General features: G+C 39.6%; 2 protein-coding genes and 1 long non-coding RNA gene across 5 annotated transcripts in view; 2 read left to right on the top strand and 1 right to left on the bottom strand.

The window, feature by feature from the left end:
- The window catches only part of LOC119828388 (papilin), a 75,302-nt gene extending 61,804 nt beyond the window's left edge, over positions 1-13,498 (top strand). For 2 of the 3 annotated variants that reach the window (XM_038350515.1, XM_038350514.1), the window contains 13 exons: positions 201-360; positions 1,219-1,393; positions 3,097-3,270; positions 5,228-5,447; positions 6,143-6,264; positions 6,472-6,711; positions 7,517-7,653; positions 8,010-8,157; positions 9,638-10,027; positions 10,894-11,049; positions 11,436-11,546; positions 11,794-11,890; positions 12,170-13,498. In XM_038350515.1, coding sequence (XP_038206443.1) covers positions 201-360; positions 1,219-1,393; positions 3,097-3,270; positions 5,228-5,447; positions 6,143-6,264; positions 6,472-6,711; positions 7,517-7,653; positions 8,010-8,157; positions 9,638-10,027; positions 10,894-11,049; positions 11,436-11,546; positions 11,794-11,890; positions 12,170-12,254 — 2,215 coding nt within the window. In that variant the 3' untranslated portion in view covers positions 12,255-13,498. The remainder of the gene's footprint in view (positions 1-200; positions 361-1,218; positions 1,394-3,096; positions 3,271-5,227; positions 5,448-6,142; positions 6,265-6,471; positions 6,712-7,516; positions 7,654-8,009; positions 8,158-9,637; positions 10,028-10,893; positions 11,050-11,435; positions 11,547-11,793; positions 11,891-12,169) is intronic. The other variant, XM_038350517.1, reaches the window with a different exon arrangement.
- A 1,062-nt stretch (positions 13,499-14,560) lies between these two features.
- Positions 14,561-16,710, top strand: LOC119828389. The gene is made up of 3 exons (XR_005287767.1): positions 14,561-14,999; positions 15,228-15,324; positions 15,795-16,710. It is a non-coding gene; the product is annotated as an uncharacterized LOC119828389 (long non-coding RNA).
- A 35-nt stretch (positions 16,711-16,745) lies between these two features.
- Positions 16,746-26,813, bottom strand: part of LOC119828827 (baculoviral IAP repeat-containing protein 6) — a 35,263-nt gene continuing 25,195 nt past the window's right edge. The window contains exons 43-60 of the mRNA XM_038351111.1: positions 26,640-26,790; positions 26,109-26,251; positions 25,554-25,784; positions 25,092-25,346; positions 24,845-24,991; positions 23,906-24,240; positions 23,495-23,723; positions 23,145-23,353; positions 22,732-22,893; positions 22,390-22,570; positions 21,887-22,049; positions 21,411-21,528; positions 21,010-21,130; positions 20,502-20,719; positions 19,904-20,143; positions 19,214-19,402; positions 18,755-18,889; positions 16,746-18,395 (exon numbers count right to left, since the gene is read on the bottom strand). Of these exons, the coding sequence (XP_038207039.1) occupies positions 18,195-18,395; positions 18,755-18,889; positions 19,214-19,402; positions 19,904-20,143; positions 20,502-20,719; positions 21,010-21,130; positions 21,411-21,528; positions 21,887-22,049; positions 22,390-22,570; positions 22,732-22,893; positions 23,145-23,353; positions 23,495-23,723; positions 23,906-24,240; positions 24,845-24,991; positions 25,092-25,346; positions 25,554-25,784; positions 26,109-26,251; positions 26,640-26,790 (3,428 nt within the window). The 3' untranslated portion in view covers positions 16,746-18,194. The remainder of the gene's footprint in view (positions 18,396-18,754; positions 18,890-19,213; positions 19,403-19,903; positions 20,144-20,501; positions 20,720-21,009; positions 21,131-21,410; positions 21,529-21,886; positions 22,050-22,389; positions 22,571-22,731; positions 22,894-23,144; positions 23,354-23,494; positions 23,724-23,905; positions 24,241-24,844; positions 24,992-25,091; positions 25,347-25,553; positions 25,785-26,108; positions 26,252-26,639; positions 26,791-26,813) is intronic.

The raw sequence follows: 26,813 nt of genomic DNA, 5'->3' as shown, positions 1-26,813 counted from the left end.
ACTAGATACAAATAAAAAATTTAGACTAAACTTATACAAGAAAAAATGTCGAAATAACGTCATATTAAATTTATTAGATAAATTTTAAACTCCAAAAGATGAAAACCTCAATATTTGTACTGTGATTTTGATCAACTTTCGATTTAATAAAAAAGTAATATACAATTTTTGAACGACCACATTATAATTTTTGTATTCAGATTCGCGACACAAGCTGAGTGCGAGAGCCGCTGCATAGCCACCACACACACGGCCATTCCGACCACTAACGCGACCACAACAACGACCACGACCACGACCACGACTACGACCGTGGCTGCTTCTATATCTGGATCTTTGGAATCAAGATTCAATAATCCAGTATGTCTCATTGCTATCTGGTTTATTTCGAGGACAGGATGGTATTGTGTATTAATGAAAGTGAGCCGTACATCTGTGGCCCATTTTTTAGATTCGCAGGATTTAATTTAAACTTTCCTATTGGTTAAATAAATGAATCGAACTATTCGAATCCTCTTCTCATATTTTAACGGCTTTAATCTGCTTTTTTATCTTTTTAGAAGCATTGTAACGTAAACAGTTTGTTTAATTATATATTTATAATTTTTAATAGCAATAACAGCTGAAAGAAAAGCTAGTGGCAGATTAATTTTAGCGATGCACAGATTCAAATTTTTACATCTAATGGTCGCAGAATCCGAATACTCTGCATATTGTAATAAAATGTAACCAACAATTAGAAAATCTAACATTGCTTCAAGATAAAGATTGACTATTTTTTTTTATTGTTCTAGCCTAATTCTGTTATATCGAAAAGACACATGTCCTAGATTATTACAAATTATCTGTAAATTTTCAATCATTCCTTCATAAATCACCTAACAAGCCAAAAACTCACATGACACTCAGACCATTCGATTGCAACACACTCAGAGAGTATTTGAAAATATAATATTTCCAACCTTGCCGAATAAAAGTCACCCTAATTTCCATATCAATAAAATGGTAACACTGAAATACATATGGATAACTAACAATGTAAGGCACACTTTTTATATAAACAAAATTGTTATTGCTATAAATTGTAAATTTTAAAAATATGTGTATGTATGAATATTGTTATAAATAAATAAATTTGAAAGTACCAGTTACTTTCACGACGCTGAACAAAATCTATAGAAAAAGCTTCATGAACTAAAAATATGTCTCAATACACAGAACCAGTGCAGCACGCCCACTTCACTAGCACCGTGCGGACGCAATGTGTCTGCGTACTACTTTGACGACCGCACTCAAGCGTGTGTGGTCGGCGACATGGGCGCGTGCGGCTTCAGCAACACGTACCGCTCGGAGGAGGAATGCGAGCGGCAGTGCGGCGCCTTCCGCGGACTCGGTGAGACGCTTCTCGCTATTTGAGTAATAATCAAATAATAAACTTAAAAATTTTTCTGTATTTCGGCTTAGCACTTTCGTTTATACTGTTCTTATATATGCGTGTCTGGAATTAATACACTATTATTAAATGTATCTCTTCATAATAATCGCGAAGCTCTAAAAGGAAACTACCTGTACCTTATGGTGAAGTCACGGGGAGTAACTCGCGGTTCTTAGTTCTCCCGGGGCAAGTCTCGTCCTCAACTCCGGTTTGTCTCGGTGGCAGTTCGGAATGAACAATGCGATCTGCCACTTGGCCGATCAAATGACCGGGTATCTTCCTGGTCCTTTTCTGGCATTACCCCTGAATTATGGAAAGAGAAACATAATAAATCATATTCAACATACATGTATAAGACCTCCTCCAACTTTGTCTATGGCTTTCTATTTTTTGCATTTGATTACCACCCGTCTCCAACTGCATCTTTGACATCGTCGATCTTCTCATATTTAGATTTTTTCTTGTGCCTGTTTCGTGTATGTACAAGTTTGAGAGTAAAATGATACCAATTTTATTAATGTCATCAGCAATCATTTCTAAGAGGCAATGAAAAGTTTTGTTGTTTTACGTCATTTTCAATGTGAATGTACCTCTATCTTTTATATGTTTTTAATTATATTATAGTAAGTGCCATGTATTATCCTCCCATATTGAGTTGTGAGTAATAGAGTCAAATGCATTCTGGTAGTCTTAAAAAAAGTGTTCGTAATAGATACATTATATTCAGGGCTTCTTTTACCGAACCCAAAATGTCCAAGAAATTTGTTATCTTTGGTGTTCTTTTATCCTACTTTTGTGTTGAAATTATCCATAACTATATATGCTTGAATTTTCATGAGCTTTGTGCAAAGTTTCGTAAAATAATCTCATTTCCGCTTTTTCATATACTTCAGTAGGTGCGTATACTAATTTTTGGTTAAGTAATGTTGGATAATAGTAATTGGTGAATCGTTTATATTATGTATATGCAGTGAATCGAAAGGAAGAGCTACTCGGTCGGAAAAAGCAATAAAACTTTTGATATACCTAAGTTTTTAGGTATTGTTTTAAAATAAAACCAACTCCATATCTTCTCATTGTCTATTAGTTGTTACATGATATAAAATCGTCGTATTCAAGTATGCCATATACTACTCTTCTTTCGTTGTCAGCTCGATTTAACCCAGAGTTGAGTATGGGCCTCTTCATGTGCACGCCATTCTTTCCTGTTCTTCGCCACCCGCACTACTCTTCTTATTTCTGACAATTGATAGCGAGTGTAACACGTGTTGAGGGTATTTGTTAGTTATAGAACTTCCGGAACTCAAAGGCTCTATTTGCATTGTATGTGGCGATTTAGAGATTTATTTTGTTTTTCCTATTGTTTAAGAAGTATTTTTGTTATATTGGATAGTAGTTAAGATAAGAGCTTATTTTTTCTTGTCCTCTGCGAAGACAGCCGAAATGAGATTGAAGAAATTGTAGAGGAGCCTCTTTTAACTGTTAGGAGCTGGATGTGGTTTTAGTTTTGGTAGAAGTATCGGAATTCTTTCGTTATCTTATATAAAGGTGTGATTTTCTTATTTTTCCGACCTTGCTTCTCGAGGGCAATGCTAAAAAAACTAGGTTGCCGAAGTTCTTAAATCTATAGAATTGCAACTAAACGTTCATTCTCCTGGCAGATGTGTGCAATTCCTATCTTGATCCCGGACCGTGTATACATGCAATCGAGAAAGTATATTGGGATGCGACGACGGGAAGCTGCCAGCCCTTCGCGTACGGCGGCTGCCTTGGTGGACCTAACCGCTTCTCCTCTTACGAGGAGTGCATAGAGGTCTGCGGGGATTCTGGACCCGGTTTGTTCTATTTGCAACATTTTATAATACGCTCTAAGCTTATGCTGTCAAAAACCTATATGATGAATGCTTGGATTCTGGAGAGCAATAGTAAACTAGTAGATAATATTTGCATCTAACTTAAGTGCTATACCTTTATTTTCACAATGAGTATGCTTCATAGAAATTGCAAAAATAGAATAGTTTTCTTTCTTATTTTAACCCAATCAGCCGTTCTAGAAATGATTCTTATATTTTTTTCATATGTAACAATTAATAACAATTTGCTTATAACCTTATTCAATTAGTGGGATAAATTGGTCCCAATCTCTTCTGTTCCAAAACTATATATGCGCAAAAATAATCAGTTGATTTAACTGCAGTTAATAAGGAGGCCGGATATAGTTAGAGTGTTAGGTGAAAGGTGGCTTGTTTATTAACGTGGTGTCTGGGACGCGGGTAGAGGCCGCGTGCCTAGAGGCGGTGTCGACGGGCGCGGGGTGCGCGCGGGGCGGGGGGGCGCAGCGCCGCTGGTACTACAGCGCGCTTGGCGGGGACTGTGTCGCGTTTGTGTTCGCGGGCTGCGGGGGCACCGCCAACAACTTCCGCTCCTACGAGGAGTGTGCCCGCCGCTGTAGGCGACCGCCACCTGGTACTGATGCACACTGCTTGTGACATGCTATCGGACGCGACTTTATCGCCTACCTTTGTTTATCCATATCGCAACAAGAAACTCTACATAACATTTTGACGTGACAACGTCTTAAATTAGGTTGCGGCTCGGAGGCACTCATGAAAAAGTGTACCGCCCGGTAACGTTACGATGAGTCACCGAACTATGATCGGTCCGCCGCGCGCGCAGCACTAGAGATTTAGGCGCATTTTGTCTTGCGTGTTTGTGTCTCTGTCTCTGTCTTTTTAGTAAACAAAATATATTTTCTATAGTTAAAATTTGTGCAATTCTTATTTTCATTCAATTCCTTGTTCCTATTGTGCAATTTAATAATATTCATATTAATAAATATTCTACCAAGAAAAAGACGTTGTCACGTAAAATCTTCGCCCGTAAAACCGACTTTACAGGCAACCATTTTTTTAAGGAGTGTTAGTGTATCTTGAGGAAAAGTACTCGAACTGGAAATGTACGATAGTAACTAGCTAAATTACCTAAATATATTTTAAATATTTTTTAACCAAATAAAGAAAAGAAACGAGAATCTAGGCATATTTCATATTTCAATAAAAGTTTATAATGAAGAATTTTCTATTGATGTGAGTAAATCAATTAATCCATAAATATTAAATATGTCATAAGGTCTAGAAAAATAAAATTATCAAATCGATAATCGTGATAATCTCGACAAATGTTGAGAGAGATAAATGTAGCGTCCGATATAAGAATGCACTGGCGTATAAACGATTTGGAGAATTATATTTTATTTCTACATGCTTTTTTAAACATACTAATAAATAAATAACTACATATTATTTTTATAACGGACATAAAAATATACGTCATTGAATTCAACGACTAACAGCGTAACATGCATGGATCTAAAGCTAGTTAGTAAATTGTTTAAGCATCAAAAATTGGCTAGTTGTTGAATATAATACACCTTTCCGTTATGCTTCGCACTGCTTTTAACCTTATTACTCTAGTCTTACTGTATGAATGATGTTATACGAGTAAATTACATAATATTTTGTTAATTATTTATTACTTAAGTCAATTTGTCCAATACCGAGCCAATACACAAATTTTTTTGGCTGTCTATGTTGTTTTGAAATACATGCTACTGTGAATGTTTTGTATTGCGAGTGATGATGTACATTTTTCACAATACTGTTGATGTATGTATTGTACATGATATTATTGTTGTTTGTTGTCAAAAATTGGTTTACCTGTACTTTCAAACCCGTCGGTTCGGCAGGTTGATCTCGCTCTGTATGAATCCGATTCATTAAATTCGAAATGCAGGAAACAACGAAGTGGAGCCAGCTGACTGTTCCGAGGCCCTCGCGTCGTGCTCGTCGCTCCGCTGCGAGCACGGCGTGCAGCGGGCGCGCGACGCCTCCGGCTGCGAGCGCTGCTCGTGCGCCGCGCGCCACCCGAACTGCGCGCCGCTGCAGCAGGACTGCGATACTTTGCAATGCCCGTACGGAAACGATTCATTCGTCGACGCTGATGGGTGCACGAGGTTTGTTAGACGATATTAAATAAATTGATTTTTTTCTTTTATATACGTGAAACATACACTTCACTTGTCGATTTAAGTCGTTAGTCTACGGATAACGGATATGTTTCAGCCTGTGCCCTGCTAGATAGATATTACCTTCGTAATACTAAGCGGAGATCGAAATAAGGATTCCTCAATTCCACGTTAACCACTTATTCTTATAACTACGAGTATCGTATATACTTATGGTTACCATCATCAGGCTATATATATTTCCCCTGCTGGGACACAAACCTCCTACGATGGTTCAAACCATAATCCACCACGCCAGCCAAGTGCGGGTTGGCGGATGTCACATGTCGTCGAACTTTTAATTTTTACATGCCGGTTTCCTCACAATATTTTCCTTCATCCATTCAATCAGTGCTGATGTTTTTCACATATTCAGCTAAAATAAAAAATTTATTTATTTCCTGCATGCTCGTCCGGTTTTGAACCCACAGCTTATCGATTTTGGAGTCCGAGGTCCTCTAAACTCAGCAACCACTGTATTAAAATACTTGTGGTTAGAGCTATTTATATATTACATATTGTTTTCATGTATTTTATATAATACATGAGAAAATTTTCAATGCTATAAAACTAAAAATTAAATTATGTAATACAGTTTACGATTCAAAATTTATGGGGTGTAATATTTATGATTTTTCTGGTAGATGCCGCTGTTTAGATCATCCTTGTGCGAATAAAGAATGTCCTGAAGGTGAACGCTGCGTAGCCTCATCGTACAGAGACCCTATCTCACAAGAAGTTGCTTATTCTGCCGAATGCAGAGTTGGTGAGTGCACCTATATTTTATAAATATACTAATTAATATATATGTATGATGTTAATATATGCATATGTTCCTTTTACATAATAATTTCTTGTACATGAAATCTGTTTAGAAAGCTCCCTTATTTTACTTGAACATGATACAGGTATACATCATAATTCATCGAATTTCATAAAAAGAAAAGAAAATTTTAATCGTTATGTGTTGCAGAAAACAAGGCAGGTTCATGTCCAGCGGACGAACAGGCGAAGGTAGCAGAGGAACCGTGCCGGCGCGAATGCAACGACGACGCGGACTGCCTCGGCGCGGGCAAGTGCTGCGAGCGCGCCTGCAGCCGCGTGTGCGTGCCGCCCGCCGCGCCCCCCGCCGCGCTCGCCTCCCCCGCCTCCCCCGCGCCCGCCTCGCCCTCGCCCGCCGCTACGGAGATGAGCTTCACGCCATACGTACCTGGTGCGTTTTTTGTGATACTTAGCAGTGTAATTGTGATTTAAAGGTCCGCAAAACACGTGCAAAAACTGCACTAGTATTTTAGGCGATGGTAAACATTAATGTTTATTTGTAAAGTTAAGTGTATGTGTGGGAGTCGAGCACGCCTCGACACAAATTGGGCCAGCTCACATCGGGGAAGGTGCCACACCCCCACAGAAAATCGGCGTGTAAAAGTAGCATGCTACTATGTTTCGTTCGGTGCGTGGGGGAGCCGCAGGCCTGTATCCTTTCTCTAAACCTTCCCGGCCCATTTCATAATTTCCGTCACTAATCTTTCCCCTTATCTTTACCGCTTCGCTAACCATCAAGCGAACCACCAAGTCTGTTACTCGCTATTGCATAAAAAAAATAGGTTCACATACTAAATTTTTCATAAATAGGAAAATCAAAAAAGATGAATAACTAGATGAACCTAGAACTAGTTCAATAGTAACCGTTAGCCATAGATAACAACAAGCAAAAAAGAAAGCAGTGGTGGCTCAGTGGTGAGAACCTCGGACTTCAAAATCGATAAGTCGGGGTTCGAGACCGGGCGAGCATGCAGGAAATAAATTGATTTTTCAATTTATCTGCAAATGTGGATAACATCATGAGGAAACCGGCATGTCCAAGAATCAAAAGTTCGACGACATGCGACATCTGCCAACCCGCACTTGGCCAGCGTGGTGGATTATGGCCTGAACCCTCATAGGAGGCCTGTGTCCCAGCAGTGGGAACATGTATGGGCTGATGATGATGATAGATAACAACGGCATGTACCCCACAGAGCTGCCGCACGCGCCGGTGGCGAGCGAGCAGGCGGAGCCGGAGGTGCGCGCGGCGGAGGGCGGCACGGCGCGCCTGCGCTGCCTGTTCCACGGCAACCCGCCGCCCAAGATCACCTGGCGCCGCGGGGAGATCACGGTATGTACTGGTTACGTGCGAACGTTAAATATATACGATCTTTTAAATTGTTATTGAATGCATTCGGTATAGTGGTCAAACGAATTTCTTTCTACGTAATATCATTTACTGACATTTAAAAACAATATATCTACACAAGGATGTGCCATGGGGACAGAATGTCCTTAGGGATATGAGGTGCAATATGGATAAATGGATAATTCGTTCGGATGTCGCATAAAATGTACTAGTAGGGGAACCCAAGCGGGGGTTTCGGGATTTACTCGAGCGCGTCAGTAAATTTTGTTGTGAGTTGGCCTCCCCTACTATCGGTGCAAGTCAAGGGCTTTAGGTAAATGTGTAAGTGTGTATGTCAGATCGACGGCGACGTGGGCCGCTACCGGCTGCTGTCGGACGGCGCGCTGGAGGTGGTGTCGCTGTACCGGAACGACTCCGGCGTGTACATCTGCGTCGCCGCCAACGCGCTCGGCGTCGCCTCGCAGGAGGTCTACTTGCATGTCGATGGTGAGTCGCCTGGCAACGAGCTGCATTGGGCTGCGGTAGATTAGTAGCGATGGTACTGTTTGTTCAGATCCTTAATATCAAGATGATGCATTATTTTCAATTAAAAAATTTAATTTCCATATCATTGCAGTGTGAAATTTACTTCTTTATTGTCAAGATACAATTATTTTTCTTAAATTTCATGAATCTTCACACAAAATAGTACCATCGTTTTTATGCGCACGGGTTTGGTTTGAAATATCTATTTGCACAACTTCTGTTCTTTTCTTTCCTGTCTCATAACTTTCAACTTACAGTTTAATAATAAATCTTCAATTTCCGAACGCCAGATTTCACAATGAGCAACAACGTTATCTCCGTACAATACTCTGCTAATGGTTGGTGCAGTTCGCCTAATCACTGCTCGCGTGCTAACAACCTATAATGACATAATATTGATAATGAAATACCATTGGCATAATGTTGTAACTTTTAGATATATACAAATCTTATTGTTGAAGTTAAAAAAAATATACGTTCTGTACTAAAATACTACAATAGCACTTATATACCATAATTATTGAAGACCAAAAAATTATTAAAATTTCATTTAAATACCTTTTAGAAGCAATATAAAAAAGATCAAACTTAATAAATATAGAATTATTTCTTTTCTGTTATTCATTTCACTTATTAAATAAACAATAAAATACTTAACATTAGGTAACAACTCCGTCAATTGCCAAATCCATTCCCTCAATGGTACGCTAAACACAAGCCAGATGTTTAACAAATAAATGACGGATAAGAGTTGCAACACTTTGCCTGTGTGTAACTGGAACATTTCGCAGCGAGTGGTTTATCTTAGCGCCAGTCGGGTCCGCCCCTCGCCGCCGACACGATGCTCCTTGTGGCTCTCTTCGTTCTCACGTGCGCGTACGCATACCAAGGTTGATTAACATGCTTGATTTGTGTTTTGGATTTCCTATTGTTGTAAAAATCACATTGTTCGCAGTCCTCTTTTGTAATGACGGTTAAGTGTATATACAACTGTGGTAAATTCTCTACTTTTTTAATTTCTCATTAGTACTACTACAAAAAAATAATATTGAAGAAATCTATATATATGATATATATACCTTTATAAAATATGGTATATAATATTAAAGATTTTTCTTTAAAGTTAACCATAATTATCTTAACCAAATCTTATCTTATCTAGGAAATCCAAAACAATCAATTAAGATGATAACATGATTTTAATTTGGTTCGGTAGATCATTAACATATGAGTTTGTGGAATGTGCTGGCAATGTTCTATTTATAGCAAATGTAAATTGAACTCATAAGATTTACGTAAACTAAAATTGTTGATGTTAATACCGCATAACGTTAACAATGGCAGCCCGTAAAGTATCATATAGTTTGAATGCCTTCCACACTCTCACGTAGACCGTAGAGTAGTTAGAATCTAACAAACACGTAACAAACACGCACAATAGATCCGGTGAGAGGACCCGCCGGCATCGCGGGCGTTCCCAACGCGGTCATCGTCGGCACGATCGGCCGCCCGCTGCACGTGCGCTGCCTCGCGTTCGGGTATCCCAAGCCGACGATATACTGGTACAGAGGCAGGAACGGGCCGATGGTGCCGTACAGTAGCTCCCTGCACGAGGCGAGGGAGAACGTGCTGCAAATACGCAAGTTGAGCGTGGAGACGCTGGGAGAGTACTTGTGCCAAGCGTACAACGGGATCGGAAAGCCGGCGGAGTGGTCGTTCTCGGTGACGTCACACGCGGAGGGCGCGTCGCCGCCGCCCAGCGCCGGCCCCGAGCCGCGCACGGAGCCCGCCACGCCGCCCACCACCGAGATACAAGTACCCGTCTACACTGGTGAGGGGGACAATGCTTGCATGCTGTTGCCTTGCATGATTTGCATGGATCGTTTTGCTACTTTTGAATGCACTTACGTCTATTGCAGTGTATGAGTTATATGAATGTGTTATAAGTTGCTTCATACTTTATTTAAAAATATTGTAAGTATCGAATATTTCCGAATTTAAATGTTACTTAAGTTTCTACGTAAACATTTTGTGTCGTTCTTGTATTTATGTTTCTCTGTGATCAAGTATTGCAAGTGACCTATGTGAGTTTAACTATTCATTCATTACAAACTTCTTCTTTCAGATACTTGAACAGATTTGAAAGTATAAAAACGTCCCAATAAGTAATCAGTTGTACTATGCGTCATTAGTTTTCGTTATACTTGCGTTCCTGTTTTTTTTTTTCGTGTTTAGTACTTATAATACCTACTCCCAAGTCACGAAATTTGCCATGTGGGCTTTCTATTACTCCTTTAAGACCTTTTGTCGTGACCAGAACGCGTTTTGAGTTATCTTTGTAAATAATTACTGATGACCGCCCACAGATGCAAATTTTTTGTTTTATGTCATAGCTTTTTTTATAAAATATCGTCATCGAATAATATCTCCTTTTTCAATTGACACGAGTTTGGACTCGTGTCAATTGAAAAAGATATTATGGTGTAAAATATATATGGTGTAAAATATATATATGTATAAAGATATTATGGTGAATTATGTGTGACTGATATTGGTATCAGTCACACATAATTCAGTAACAGTCACAAACGAAACAATCATTCGTTAGTAATGTGAAAAAATAGCAAGTCCGAAAAGGCTCCAGTATTGTATACTGTATCCACAAATTGTAACATTAACCGATGTTCATACAAACAGTGGCAGTAACAACGAGAATCCGCATGGAGGCGACGCGCGTGCAGGCGGGCGCCACGTTCAGCGTGCCGTGCGAGGTGGACGGCTACCCCGTGCCCGACGTCAGCTGGAGCAAGGACTCCGCGCTGCTGCAGCCCTCGGACAGGATACAAGTCACCGGTACGATACTGAAGCGCTAAATCCTTTTTCAGTTTTGTCTCACAGGAGCTCAGGTGCGAGCACGGAATGCCGCTTCTACGAATAATTTGCATACTCGAAAGTTTTGAAGGTTCTCCGTACAAATATAGAACTCTTAGACTAGACGAATAATTGAATAAACTCTGTTCATTTTTGAACAGAGTTAACATATGGTTATATTTCAATCATACTAAATATTACTTTACTAAAGGGAAAGATTTTTCTACTTTTGGAAAGCAAGTATTTGTACTGTATAGTGTACTTTGTAACGTAAATACTAGAGAACTATAGTGCTAATCTATTAACGAATACCTCTAGCAGAATCATCAATATAAAATGTGTATTTAATAAAACAATAAATACCGCAGAGGCGCGTGTGACGATATCGCAGGCGAACACGAATGACAGCGGCTTGTACAGCTGCGAGGCGGCCAACGCCTACTCAGCTCACTCTTCCACTGTTCAGATTACCGTTGAAGGTATCGTATTAATTACATCGTATTAATTACATCGTATTAAAGTTTAAGCCTCTTTTATTTATTGACTTTGTTCTATTTAATTAATTAATGACAAATTAAAACTATCTCTCAAAGGCGTTATTATTTTCTATGGTTTAAAATAAAAAGAAAAGTAATCTTGTTTGTTACCAAAAAAATAAAATCAATTGTCAAGTATTCTATTGTGGATGTAAACACGTAATAACTATGTATCAAATGTATTCAACAGGTCTCTCCATCCCGCCCTCGTGCAAGGACAACCCGTTCTTCGCCAACTGCAAGCTTATTGTCCAAAACGGCTATTGCAATCACCGTTATTACTCAAGGTACAGTACCAAGTCAATAAAAATAATTACTTAAATTTCCATCAGAAGTACATCACCTAATATGAATTTTCTTGCTTTCTTTCTTTATAATGTGTTGACTTTGTTATCAAAATAACAACAAGCTTATGATTTCGTTCAAACCATTGCATTTAATGTAAATTAAAGAAAGAATAATCTGTATTATTTCCTCGAAAGAAGCATTTTTATAATCGCCTATCCTTACAAATTATCAAAAATTTTCTGCATTATTATTTTAATTAAATCACAAATATATTTTAGTTTCTGCTGCAAGTCGTGTGTTGAAGCTGGTCAACTCGATCCGATGAATTTGAACAAGCAATCCCCCTTGGCCGACTGGCAGTAGAGGCTGAGAGCACCTGTTCGGAGCCCCATCCTGGCAGGGCACCGCCTAGACATAGATAGATAGATAAGACATTGAATGTAACACAAAATCCTAAAATCGAAAAGAATTTAAAGTAAAAAAATAAAACTCACAATAATTTGCTTCATAGCTTGACGCAATGTTATTTGTTAATGTAAACTAACGGAGAAGCTATAAAAAATTTAAATTTCCAATCAATTGAACACAATAATGTGCCACAACAAGTCGTCTCTATAAAAAAAGCAGGAAGTAGTAAAGCGGTTATCAGTCTGAATTCTACACGAAAGTAGAAGTAAATCCTATTCACACACATTGGGATATGAATACTGTACTTAATGTGTCATACAAACTGACAAACTCATGATAAATATTACTGTCGTAGAGAAATAATTTTTTTTCGTTTTAATTTGTTCTGTTAGAATACGACTTTCCCTATGAAATGAACCTTTATAGTTCTTCAAAATATGATGTCATCAGAAAAATATTAGTTGTTTTCAGTTGAGTATGTATTTTATTTTAGCAAAGCTAGTGATAATTAACAATTGCAAAACAGTTATACAGTGCCATATTCTAGATATCAATAATAAGAAACAATAATTAGTTCATTATGAATAAGATTGAACGCAATTGGAGTTATTTTTTTCCATGCTGTTTAAAGGTATCTAATTTGTTGTTAGTTAAATAAACTAACCCTATTTTCTCCATTCCAGGTTTTATCGAATGCGTAACCTTTTTAAATTAACACAACATAAACATATAAACTACGTATAAGCATAACACGTGGATGTTACAAACAGCATTACCAATAAATAGACTTAATAATGTAGGTAGATTAATTTTATGTAAATACATTATTACTTACGTCACAACTAGGTAATACTCAAATAATATAATTTTCAGTCACAATTATAGAGCATAAGACAAAATTTATACTTTGTTTATCAAGAATACCGTACAATTATGATACATGGCCTTTATGAGTTTTTTAACATGAAACAGAAACAAATTTGACGTAATTTAATCGAAATTGTGCAATAAGTCACGTGTAGGGCATGTATGAAGTACTATGTTATGTAGTGCTAGAATAAATTATTTATTTCATGTGTTAATGAAATGCATAATGTTTCATAGCAATAAGTTTAATATAACTGTGAGTCATAATAAACTTTTTAAGGCAATTTTTATAATGTTACAGTGTAAATATCAACAATAAAGTTTTAAAGTGCTGTTGTTGTTTTTTTCCCCGCTATACATGACTAATTATGATAAAAATGAAATATAGTTTATTAGCAACCTGCATAGCCCTGCATCAATGTTAAACTTGTACTTGTAATGTTTTTAATAATTATAATTAACAAAAATTAGCCTCAGTATATCCGTATTAAATTGAATATTTGCAGATAAATGTCCCATACAAAAAAGGTGAAATAACGATTATTCATTCATACTGTGTATTTATTTAGTAAAAATTGTCATATTGCAAACAGTGATGCCAATGCTATTTACTAGTAAAGTTAGAGAAATAAATGTTAACCCTTTATAAATATGATTGAAATTTTCTTTAACTAGTTATGAAGTGAAAATCGTGCAGTCGGGATTTATCTACCTTTATATATACTTTTTATCCACACATTTGAAAGATGACAATGAGAACTCTACATTGTTCAAATAATCTAAACGCAGTTTCCGTGCATAAACACGCATTTATAGAGACGTCAACAAATCAGCTGTTTGACCTCCGAGATAAGCGATGATACGATGACCGCCGTAATTAATTGATGTTTTTACTTTTATGAGTAAGTGAGGTTAAGTATACATAACTTTACACGATTATTAAAAATATTAGCTACAGCCCACGTCTTCGCCTGAAAAGTATCTACTCTTATCACTTTCAACTATCGTACCGATTTTGAGAAAAATCTCTAAGTAAATACATCAATTTTCATATTGGGCAAGCATGAATAATATATTTTATTATGCATTTTCTGTCTTATAGATACTTAAATAAGAACATTTTTTTATTTTATCTCCCATTCCTTTAAAACACAGTTGATACATACAAAATTGAGGCTAGTCACTCACCTATTGTGTAATTAGAAAAGTGCCTACTTGGAAGCGGAAGCGAGTTATTAACTCATGTAGTAGTACTAGGTATACTAATATGCTAGTATTATTAGCCTAGATGATTTAATATGCTAGGTACTAGTAATAGGTACTAAGGTGTAATGATTAATTATTTTAATAACGATAGTTACAATGCATTGATAAATTACTATTACCTACCCATTTCATGTAAGCTCTGTACTCTGTTGAAGGTAAGGCTCTCACAAATCCTCATCCAGCGTTAGACAAATAAAGTCAACATAGTTTTTTAGTCTATCTTTAAAACACTAATATAAACGTAATGCAAATTCCGATTATTATTATATTTTATTTGTCTCACGAAACATATATCGTGACTTATATATTGAAATTATATTTGGGTCGTTCTCAGTTCTAAGAACTTATCATACGTTAGTGTCATTATGTTTTCGCATTTGACACCGAATGCAGATCTTTCTCCGGTTATCCACTTGATAATAACGAAGCCGGTAGTAGTATGTGACTGACTGTCTAAGTGTAACCAGTGTTTTGTACATAGACGGATAAGCAATATGCAACTTACAGTTTCAGTGGCTATACTTTTTTGTGCATTAATCTCTATTATTTATTGCAGCCCTTATAATGGTAATTATCTTCATTTATCATAAGTTGAAAAAATTCCTAATAATTTGACTCGTTTGTAAAATTCTAAGTTTAACTACCAGCGTAGCAGAGATACCTAATACATTAAGAACATCATGTATTATGAAATTCACTACACTCTTATAAGAAAAAAAATCTGAATAATCTTCTCTTTTAAGCTATAACCTAATTTTCCTGCTCTCGTTCAACAATGCCGATGTTTTATTTTAGGTCTACATATACCATCGGAGTGTGTCGACAACCCTTATTTTTCAGACTGCAGTCTTGTTGTGAGAAGTAAATTTTGTAATCACAAATTTTATTCAACGTAAGTTATTTAAATCAACCTACTCTTAAATAAATTATTGTAAGTATTCACAATGAACAGAGGGATGTAAAAAGTGAAATAAAACAAAATTTAGATTTTTTTTCAAATTTTTTGTCACCAAAATATACGATATTAATCATTAATATCTAATAACCGATATATATATTCTATATACATATAATAAACAAGTAAAAAAACTATTGGGAGGAGAGGGGGGGTAAAAATCAGGTATAGAGCACGAGTCCGAAAAAATGTTACTTTTGTCTGTATGTTTGTGCTAGCAAATCTAGGATCACGCAAAAATTTAACTATTGGCCGAATTGAATTTAAGACTCATAATTTTAAGGCTCATCATGAGTCTTAGATTGTAATAATTAATGTGAAGGAACAAAAACATGGTTTTCTAATGCAAAAGACATTAAAATTGTATCAGTTGTACACGATCTGTATAAGAATATCTTATTTCCTAGGTATTGCTGCGAGTCGTGTGTAACGGCGGGGCAACTTGACCCTGTGGGTACGTTGCGGCAGCCTTTTAGTGATTATTATTAGAAACTGCATAGAATTAATCGTAAGGTTTAATATGGTAGTCATATTTAGAAAGTAATGGTATGGATAAGTAGTTTTAAACATTTCTCTAATTTTAATTTTTTTTTCTCATTTTGTACTTTTTTAATTTTTATTTGTTATCAGTTTTGATCCTAATACAAAAGAAGACAAATACAACATATCAAAAATCATTCAAATCCGTTCAACAGTTTAGCCATTAAATTTAGTGTCTTAACTAACACTTTTTTTACTTTACTTTTACATAATATATGAATTAGTATGTCTTACGGCTGGTTTAATATATCGAAATGTAGCCATATGAAGGCAAAATAATATATTTACAGTAGTTTTTAACTAGTCTTCAAAAGTTGTAGCTTATAGTCCATTAGAAATATTATTTTTTTTAGAACCTAGGTTGTGTTTCGCAATTTTAGGCTTAGCTGATCAGCAAACCAACTCATTAAGATATAAAAAAACTCAAGATGCAATCTCATGTAAAAACTAACGCTCTAGTAACGCTAAACACTCACCGAGTATACCCAGGACATTGTTACGCTTTAATATAATAAAGCATATAGTTTTTCAAATTCAACCAAACGCGAATATGTTATTTTTAAAAAGTTGCGCCTAGAGTGACACGAGACTGTTGGAAATGAGCGCACAATTTGAACGTTGCGCTCATTCCTAAGTGAAAATTAGAAACGTATGTGCATCTTGGGCTTTTTTAGATATCAATGAACCAACCTAAGACAATGTTCTAATATTTCAAATGTTTATATACGGTTCTAGTAGTATATCATTCTCTAGCTATATATAAATATAATGTTGTTCGGTTTAACAAAGTGTGTAATATTTTCAAATAAAACAATATATGCAGTAACATAAATTTTTATTTACATCCTGAATTTCACAATCAATATAACAAGTAAACCGCCTACGTCCGGCTGGCAGACCGAGTACATCGCAGCTCGCTATATACACCTATCCTGTGCGTCGTCTGTGCATCCCGACCTGTGACGTCATCTCCACTTTGGACTCTATTCTACGTCTTGTATATTTTACGTTACAACATCAAGAATACAATAGTATGTAAAGCAATAGACTTGGTTAAAATGTACCAAATGCTCACAAGCTTTTATATAAGAAAAATATTATTATTCAGTATTTTCATTACACTCAAAACATAAACGCAGCTAAAAACAATAGTTATGCATCTGCTTCATACACAAATACAAACTTGAGCTCGATTCATCAAAAATGTTATGTAACGAAAACAACATTCAAACTCCAAAACAAGAGATCCAACAGCACTACACGGAGACATCACGTGCGATCAGAACTACCACAGACATGTGCAAAATACATTTTTCGCTTACAAAATGCTAGAGCATAGCGACATTTCACTTTGGACGCTTAACATAGCCGTCACAGTTAAATATAAATAAACGATATACAAGATCGCAAGTAGCTTCTAGAAATTTATGCCGTTAAGTCCAAAATATGTCTGCCAATGTCAAGTGGTTCAAACGATGTTGATTATTGTCGCTAAATAAAACTATACGGCTGGGCCCATACACAATTTATTAGTTCTGATTAGTTCCCAAAAGCTTCACTCCATACAGAATTTCTTTATAGTACAATAATAATATGATCTTAAATACAAAAGTTAAAACGCAATAAGTTTTATTATATACATCAAATTATAATTTAACATGTCTATATAATACATAGTTATTCGACCGAACATCCAGCATCGTCAGAGTGAATACTGAATACCGCCGGACACTGGATATGTACACACGACATGAGGTATTGTAAAATAAACTCTAAATATATACAGTCGAACCTCCTTATGCACTGTTACACCACGCATCACATTTTTACAAATCGTAAAACATTCATTTAGAGTTACAACTAATACAATAGTACTTCGTATCAACAGAAATAATAAAAGATGCAGAATTGCACGTTTTATGGAATTTTACGAATCTACCATACACACGAGTCTATAAAATTTACTATGAATGCTTTTCCCGAAACGGCCCTCGCGCACGCGTCACACGCCGACAAGTCGAGAAGCGTCGACTGCGGCCGCCGCGCCCGCGTGCCGCGCCGCGTGCCGCGCGATGCGGCCGCGCGCCCTAAAATAACTTACCGGGCCGCCGGAGCCCGTTATAATATCACAATACACGTTAAACTAAACGGAGCTCGCTAAACGCTAAGTTAAGTCGCCTAAATAAAAACGTACTACAAACGAATTTGCTACAAATAAACATTTTACGAACGGGCAGAGAGGGAGGAGGGGGGGAGGGGGGGGAGGCTCAGTCGAGCACGTGCGACACGATCTTCTCCATGTCGTGGTCGATGTCGGCGGCGGAGCGGTCGCGCGGGTCACGCGGGTCGCGGGGGTCGCGCGGCGCGGCGGGCGGCGCGGCGGGCAGCGTGAACGGCTCGTCCAGCTCCTCCAGCCCCGCCGGCACCGGCAGCTTCGCCAGCTCCTCCTGCAGCTTCACGTAGTGCCGCTGCGGACGCAACACGCGCATTACATTCATACACTCTATACTATACTTTGTACTCTACAATACCACGCTTTTCTTACACTCTCAAATATATAATAAAGAAACTTGGTATTTTTTTTATATATACAATGGATTATGTTTAGGTTGGAGGCTAAATTAAAAGAGTGTCAAATACCAGAAATAAATGTGTTACAAGAGATATTAATTTCAGCATAGATAATTAAAATTCGCAATTTATGCCCCATCACGCATTAATGTTTAGAAATACCAGTAAAAGGTCCAACTCGGACCCAAAAGTTAGATTTATCTAACATAACTCCCGGAGCCTAGCCTTCTAAAATAGTTTTAATATTAATATTCACCTTGAGCGCCATCAGGTTGAGGTGTATGGTGCGCTGCGTGCGCTCGTCGCCCGTCTGCCCCTCCAACTCCGTGATCCAGTTGGCCACCGTCTGCATTATCTCATTGCGCTTTATCCAAAAGTGTGTTTGGATCACCTGCGAACGAATAAATAACAAATTTTATAAAAAGATTCTTAAAATATAATTTATGTTGTGACGTATTTTGGTCCTTCGAGCCAAAAAATAAAAGTAATATACATACACTACGAATTCGTTCCTATTCGGATCTATCATATGAAAATAATTAATCTACACACTCATCATAAATGATAAATATACAATATTATTACACTGCATTTTCCTTATCCACTAGATTAAAAAAAACGAAAGTACTTATCAATAAGTAGTATTTATCGAGTAAACAAATGACCGTCGTTCAGGCCGACTGCCATGAACACAATATAAAGCGAACAAACGCACCTCCTTGAAGCAGGGCTCGGGCGAGCGCAGATGGTCGAGCATGGCCCAGCGCACGCACGCCTGGTAGATGTTGGAGTTGTACTCGAGCGAGGCGCTGTTGCCCACGTGCGTGCCGCGGCTGCGCTCGTAGCCCGGCTCGTTGAAGTACGGCTCCGGCACCAGGATCAGCGACTGGATCGACACCAGCACCTGCAGGACGAACATGTTCATACAAATGCTTCGATAATATTCGAAGAATAAATAGAAAGCGCATAACATTATATGTGGAAGACGAGCTAGCTTCGGCATGAATTGGACCAGTTTGCACTGAGGAAGTAGCACACCCCTATAGAAAACTGGCGTGAAAAAGCAGCATGCTACTGTGTTTCATATTTGAGTGGGGGAGCCGGAGGTCCGTTTCTTTTTCTCACCCTTCCCTATCCACTCCTACTTTCCAGTTATGCATGCTCGTCCTTATCCCTTATTCCTTAAAAGCAAGCAGCGCAGTCGCAGACGTACTACCTCTGGGAATGTTCATAGGTGGTGGTGATCGCTTACTATCAGGCGAACCACTAGATCAGTGGCCCGTTATGACATAAAAAAATATATAAAATAGCATGGTTTAGTAAACTATGCCGAGTTGGCCAATGTAAAATCATCTGAAAAGTGAACTTCTATAAGAATAAAACGAAATGTTTCATATTATTGTACCTGTAGGAAGCTGGAGGTGTGCGCGTTCCACTTCTCCTCGGGGCGGCCGTGCCACGTGTTGAGCACCGAGAGGCACACCTTGCCGTCGTTGTACAGGTTGGGGTTGAAGCGCACCGAGTGGCGGCCCGTGGTCTCCAGGTTGATCAGCATCGGCACCGCGGGGTACTCCGCCGGGAAGTACACGTCCAGCACGAAGCACCCGTTCGCGTACGGCGTGTCCGACGGGCCAGTGATCAGCACCTACGGTTGTTGCGTGCGTTAGTTGTGGAACGCAAACAGAGCATGCTTAGTTTACTCTTAAGGCAGAACGCGTATTTTACATGGTTATGGCACAGTAAGTTTCCAAATAGTTTTCGTAGGCAGTGTTAAAACTGGCTACTTTGATAATAGGTCAAATCCAAGTGGAAAGTTGCAAACAAAGGTGATTATCTGTAATATACTGTGAGCAATAATAAACTTAAGATGTAGTAAGCAGATTTAATTCAAAAATGTTGATGTATGTATGTTTCTTCTGAATAAACAATTGTTTGTTAGGGTGTATGTAGGAGTGCGTGCGCATGGGGAAGTGTGGGGGAGTCGGGGGGGTGGGGGGTGTCACCTTCATGACGTCGAGGCGGTCGGTGTCGGTGCGCACGAACACACTGGAGGAGTAGGAGAGCGGCAGGCTGGTGGCGAGCGTGGCGGCCTCCTGCGCGAGCCGCTTCATGCGCGCCGGGTGCGTGCGCTCGCCCGCCGCGCGCACCGTCGCCTCGAAGTGGTACGGCACCGAGAAGCGGAACCCGCCCTCGCCGTCCTCCGTTATCATCTCGAACGTTTCTGTCGCAGTATACATATCATTAATAACTATTATGTTAAACCATTTAGTGACTTAACTCATTCAATTGAAAAAATTTATACATTTATTCCAAGTAAAAAATTTTTTAGAAAGACGTGATAAACTGGTTTCTAAAAGATATGGAATGCGCAACACTTAACCAAAATATCCAAATTAAAAACTAATTTCAACTTTTTATTAAGATTTGGAAATAGATTTAATATTAGTATAATACAACATCGAACTTGTCAAAAATAAGGGGCGAGTATATATACGAGGAGTGTAGTCTCACCGAACTGCATGGTGCGCATGAGCTCGATGTAGCGCGCCTCGCGGCCGGCGCCGCGCACGGAGCGCGCCACGCCCACGCTCTCCGCCTCGCCCTCCGAGCGGCACATCAGCGCCGAGGTCGCCTGCGCCACGCGATATTATTATTATTTGTTGTTCATTTATCTTTAATGTGTATTTATAACACTAAATTTTTCATATACTGACAGATACTATAAATACTGTAAAGCAACTGAAATGAAACGATTTAACATACATTGATAATTATAGAACATTTTGCGTGATGATCTATTCAATAACTTATGTACAGACTTAAATTTGTAGTTTACACTCGAAATGTAAAATGTTTAATATTATGTATGAATAAACATAATTTTTGTTTAAATAAATAGTAAAATAGTGTACCTGAATGTCAGCAATAAGGGTTGCAAGTCCTTCATCCTCTTCAGATAATTCTGAATTACTTGATGTACTAAATCTTTGGCTATACGTCATTTTTCCGAATATATTCTTTTTGCTCATCCTGTAACAAACAGTTAAATTGTATTTAGATAAAATTTGTAACTGCTAGTTTTTGCAGATTAAAGTGAATGGCCTTTTTTGTAAATTAAAAAAATTTATCAGCTGTCAAAACTTCATCGTATGCCATCCTGCCATTTGAGTTCTTCGACTTCTGGAAATATTAAGAAACGAATATATGTGTCTTACGAGACTTTATAAATATCGCTCTTCATACCATTGTCTCGTTTGTGACATTTACAGTATCAAAGAAATCAATGGAACTCCCTTTTCCCTTGTATCACCTATAATCGATTAATAAAATACTCATATCGATGATGCATCATGTAGGGTGCAGACTCGAAGCACGCTAAGCACGGTACCTGAGCTTGGTGGCATACGAGTTGGTGGTGCGGCTCATGCTGGCGAGCAGCGCGGGCAGCGGGCGCAGCGCGCGCGCCAGCCGCCGGCAGCGCAGCGCCGCCACCGCGCGCGCCACGCGCAGCACGCACACGTACAGCGGGATGTGGCGCGACATGTCCAACACTGGTGCAAATATACTATGTTATAGATAGAATAATGTATAGTAAAGAAAGATAAGATTGACTGTATGAAAAAAAATGCAAACTTTTTTAATTAAATAATTAAAATAAAAACCAGATAGTATTTTCTTGTGTTTGATTTTACGCGAGTATTATACATTTAGAAATTAAAAACTTTTTAACGGATTTTAAACGCGATTTAATAATTATATTATTAACCCGACGTTTCGAACACTTTACAGCGAGCGTGACCACGCTAATATATTGAATAAATGGCGTTTAAAATCCGTTAATAAGTTTTTAATTTCTAAAAACCAGATGATCAAATACGCCTTATATCATACCAGAGTCATTTCTGAGGTAGGAGCAGACGGCAGGTACGAGCGAGCTGTTGGCGACGAGGTCGATGAACTCAGGCGGAAGGTGCTGTGTGTCACCCTCTTCCGTGTCTTCAATCTCTTGCGCCTCCTGCGAGCCTTCTTCGGGCGGCCATTTCTCACCCGGGTTCATATATGAAGCTAATACCTGAAATACAAAGCAACACTTATTATTTACAACATTCACACTGCAAAAAATATTTGAGATATCAATAAATTAGAATCAAGAGTAATAAATGGGGGTTTTCTTAAAACACATTTTTGACTATATTTTGAAAATAATATTTATTATTCAAAACAACGCAATACCTGCAAAAGCACGGTGACGTGCTCCTCCTCTATGCGTTGCCTCACGAGCGCTTGCTCCACGTTCCACGACTGCTGCGTGGAACCGGTACCGAAGCCCGTTCCCTTGGCCCAGTATAATTGAGCCTTGTCTTCTTTGCCGCCACCATTCGAAGTCTGATTGTTCTGTTAAAGTGTAATATAATTATAATACCGATATCTCAAACCACTGATATAGAGCTGTACGCCTATAATAGAGTAGAGCTGAGGGGAAGTCGATTTTAATGTTGGTAACTCGTGTTGCTCGTGTATTGTATGTCACGTGTGTAGTTAATATGAGTAGTGTGCGCAGTATATGTCTATGTGTCGTGTACTGCATGTGCAATGTGTGCGTGGCGCGTGGCGCGTGGCGCGTGGCGCAGGCGCAGGTGCCGTACCGAGGCGGGGCGGTGGTGCGTGAAGACGGCGAGGCAGGCGAGCACGAGCCGCACGGCGCCCAGGCGCAGCAGCGCGCGGCGCAGCGCGAGCGCCGCGTCGTCGCGCGCGCCGCGCTCCAGCAGCCGCGCCACCACGCGGAACGGCAGCGTGCCCAGCGACCACGTGCCGCCGCCGCTGCCGCCGCTGCTGCCGCTCACCACTATGCTGCCTGCGAACGTGAACAAGTCAATTATAACGTTTACATGGACAGACGGAAAAAGAGTATTGATATAAATACAAATTAATACAGCTATTACATTACAACACAGCAAATGCATTTTTTATATTTTGTTCTCTAATATGAACTCACGGCCATCTTCGTCGTGCGCGACGCCGAGCAGCAGACGCAACAGGTGCACGGCCCGCTCGCCCTCTTCGAGCAACGCGTGCGCGTATCCTGGCAGCTTCAGCAGCAGCGCCAGCGCGACCAGCGCGTGCGCAGGCACTCCTGCGCATGCACCACTCTCCTCTGCGGTCCCTCCACTTCCGCCGCCACTTCCCGCGTTTGCGGCAGACGTGACACCTAACTCTACTACTTCCTGGAATATACAAAAAGTAAATTAAAAATATACAAAACAAAAATAAATCATCAACGTTTTTACATCAAACAATAAATGTTATAAAGAAAGTTAATGTTTAAAAAATATTCTATCAAGTACATAGTGGACAAAAAACAGAGTTGTTTGTGTTTGCATTGGCATACGTTTTTCATCGCACTCACCTCATAAGTAGAATCGTCCAGTTTGACCCAGTCCAGTTCGTGCGCATGATGGTGGTGCGTGGGCGGCGGCGCGGGCGCAGCGTGTGGGCGCGGCAGTCGCGCGGCCACCAGCGCCAGCCCGCCGCACGCTCCAAATTCTCTCAACACTGCCCCACTGCCCGACCCGGTACTGCTGCCCGCGCCGGGAGACGTCGTCCCGCTACTGCCCGAAACGTTGCCTGATGTGCTAGATGTGGGGTTCCCTGTAGTGCTGCTCGTGGTGGTATTGGCGGTACTCGTGCTAGCTGCGTCAGTGCTCGTCCCCCCTCCATCCCACATTGGACCTGTCCATGTTTCTGTCGATTAATATTTGTTAAATTTAAGTCGTAACCTAAAATTATAAATGAGACAGAATTCTCTTATGTAAAGCCTGCAGAAATAAAATAATTCTGTAACTGGCTTTTGTCGCAACCTCGCACGCGCTACATTCGGAGTAGTGTAATAGATGTTTAATAGACGTTATTATACTAAAGTGCTCAGTGGTTGGAGCTCAGATTTTTCAATTTATCTGCACATGTGAAAACATCGTGAGGAAACCGGCATGTCCAAGAATCAAAAGTTCGACGACATAGCCTGCCGACTATAGCCCGAACCCTCATAGGAGTCCCGTATCCCAGCAGAGAGAACATATATGGGCTGATGATGATGATGATGATTATAATATATATTTTCTTCTTGAATCACTCTATCTATTTAAAAAAAAAACATTAAAATGCGATGCGTAGCTTTAAACATTTAAGCATACATAGGGACAGAGAAAGCGATTTATTCAACACAACCATTATTGCAGTAACAGTAAAACTTATTCAAACAAAATATGTTTTCTTGACAATGCCTTTCTAAGAAAAACAACTATATACAAAGTAGTGATTCTCCTTAATTTTAGCAAGTTTGACTCACCACCGGAAGTGTTCAGGTGCAGCGTAAGCGTGAGGTGCGGACCGAACTCGTGCGGCACGGCGGCGCAAAGCTGCGCCAGCGTAGTGCTAGCCGGTATGTAACCCTCGATGCCGCTTACTTGCACCCGAATAGATGACTCTAATAACTCTGCAATGTGTTGAAAAGGCCATAAATCAAGATAAATATTACAAAATATTTCTTCGCGCTTTAGGGCGTTATACAGTAGCGCGTTTAAAGTAGTACTCACCGTCCGTAACAGCAAGCACGTTGGGATCAGCGTTCGCCTTGGTCTGGCGTTTCTTGCTGCCCTGCTGCTTGAGCGTGGTATTCTTCACGTCCTTGACGCGCTTGTCCTTGGAGGCGGAGGCGGCGGCCAGCGACAACTCCCACGCTTCCGCCACCGTCATGATCGCCGTGTCGGAAGCGCTGCGCAGCACCGACGCGCAGCTCGACGTGGACGGGTTGCCCGCGCTCAGCTTCGAACTGTCTTCCATTAGTGGCACTGAGGAAATTTATTTATAATATGAAATGACATAAATCGTTACTCATTACGCACTTAAAATATAAAATAAAAAATTATCGGAAACGAATCCAAGTATATAAACTTTTTCCTTCAATAAAATAGGATCTGTCACCATTTTCATATACAATAACTCTAGAATGAACCGTTTGAAAAAATACAATAATGAAAGGTGAACGGTGTACTCACATGGCGGCCTGTGCTCCGCGAGCAGCGTCCGCACGGTGGTGTGCAGCGGCAACGTGAGCAGCGCGTGCGCGCGCGCCGCCGGGTGCGCGGGCGCGGGGGGCGCGGGCGCGGGCGGCGCGGGGGGCGCGCCCGCCGCCGCGCCCGCCCACCGCAGCGCCACCGTCGCGCGCTCGCCCGACAGCACCAGCCGCAGGATCAGCGACCGCGTGAACCCGGATATGCCCTCTGGGCCTGCGCATAGTGTAATAGCAAAACGCTTAATGACAGTTCATAAAATATGTGTTGAATATTTTTATTATTCTATGGACACTTCGTATATTTGTACCTTACAAAAGCTTATTTGTGGTTGCTTATGAAAAAAAAAAATTGTTGATTCAATATACTTTGCAGTTCTTCTTTCTTTCTTTGTTCTTCATTACATCATACTACGTAATATATTACGTCATAATAGCTTCTTTAACGAAATTTCAAATCATTCTTTATTACGGGACTACAGCCACGTACCTTAAAAATTGCTACATTAGAAGATAGAACCGTTTTTCAAATTTGACTTACCCGTGTATTGCATCGACTCCAAAATGTTGTGCAGCGTTGACGCAAATAGTTTCTGATTGGCAGCGTGGCACACCGTCAGCTCTGAGAAGAGTCTGATTGTGTTCTCTTCTAGCTGAGCGTACAAGTCCATCTCACGCCATGAGCTAAAAGAACAATTTCCAAGTCACGTTAAGCTAAAAGATTGTCATGATTTTACCAAAACAATAAAATACTGAAGGTTTTTAATAGTTCAAAGTTTCTTCACCTGAACCTTAATATAATGGCTTTAATCTGCTAAACAATATCACATGTAGTATAGTATAGTTTAGCTAGTAAAGAAGGATATCCTGTAGGGATATCCTTCACAGAATATCCCTACGTAGGATAGGAAGTAGGGATATCCTGTGATAATCCACATTTAATCACGTATTAATGTCTTAATTCAGTTGTAGAGTGGCAAATTTCCAAATTTGAATAAAATCCTACTTAAACATTTTGCAATTATATCTAAACAATATATCGTATATAGTAAGGGATATTCACGTGACGCACGTGTCGTGCGAGCGCGGCTGGCACAGCAGCGCGAGCAGCGGGCGCCAGAAGGCGGCGCCGGCGCCGCCGAGCCAGTCCTTGAGCCGCCGGTCGGCGCACATGAGCCGCGCCCACTGCACGATGTCGCACACCGTCTGCATCGATGTCATCTCTGAAACCGATACTTTGCTTTAG

Source organism: Zerene cesonia, chromosome 8, assembly GCF_012273895.1.
Source record: "Zerene cesonia ecotype Mississippi chromosome 8, Zerene_cesonia_1.1, whole genome shotgun sequence".
NCBI classification, from domain to species: Eukaryota; Metazoa; Arthropoda; class Insecta; order Lepidoptera; family Pieridae; genus Zerene; species Zerene cesonia.
Note: the sequence above shows the minus strand (reverse complement) of the source record. Positions and strands in the feature narration are given on the sequence as shown.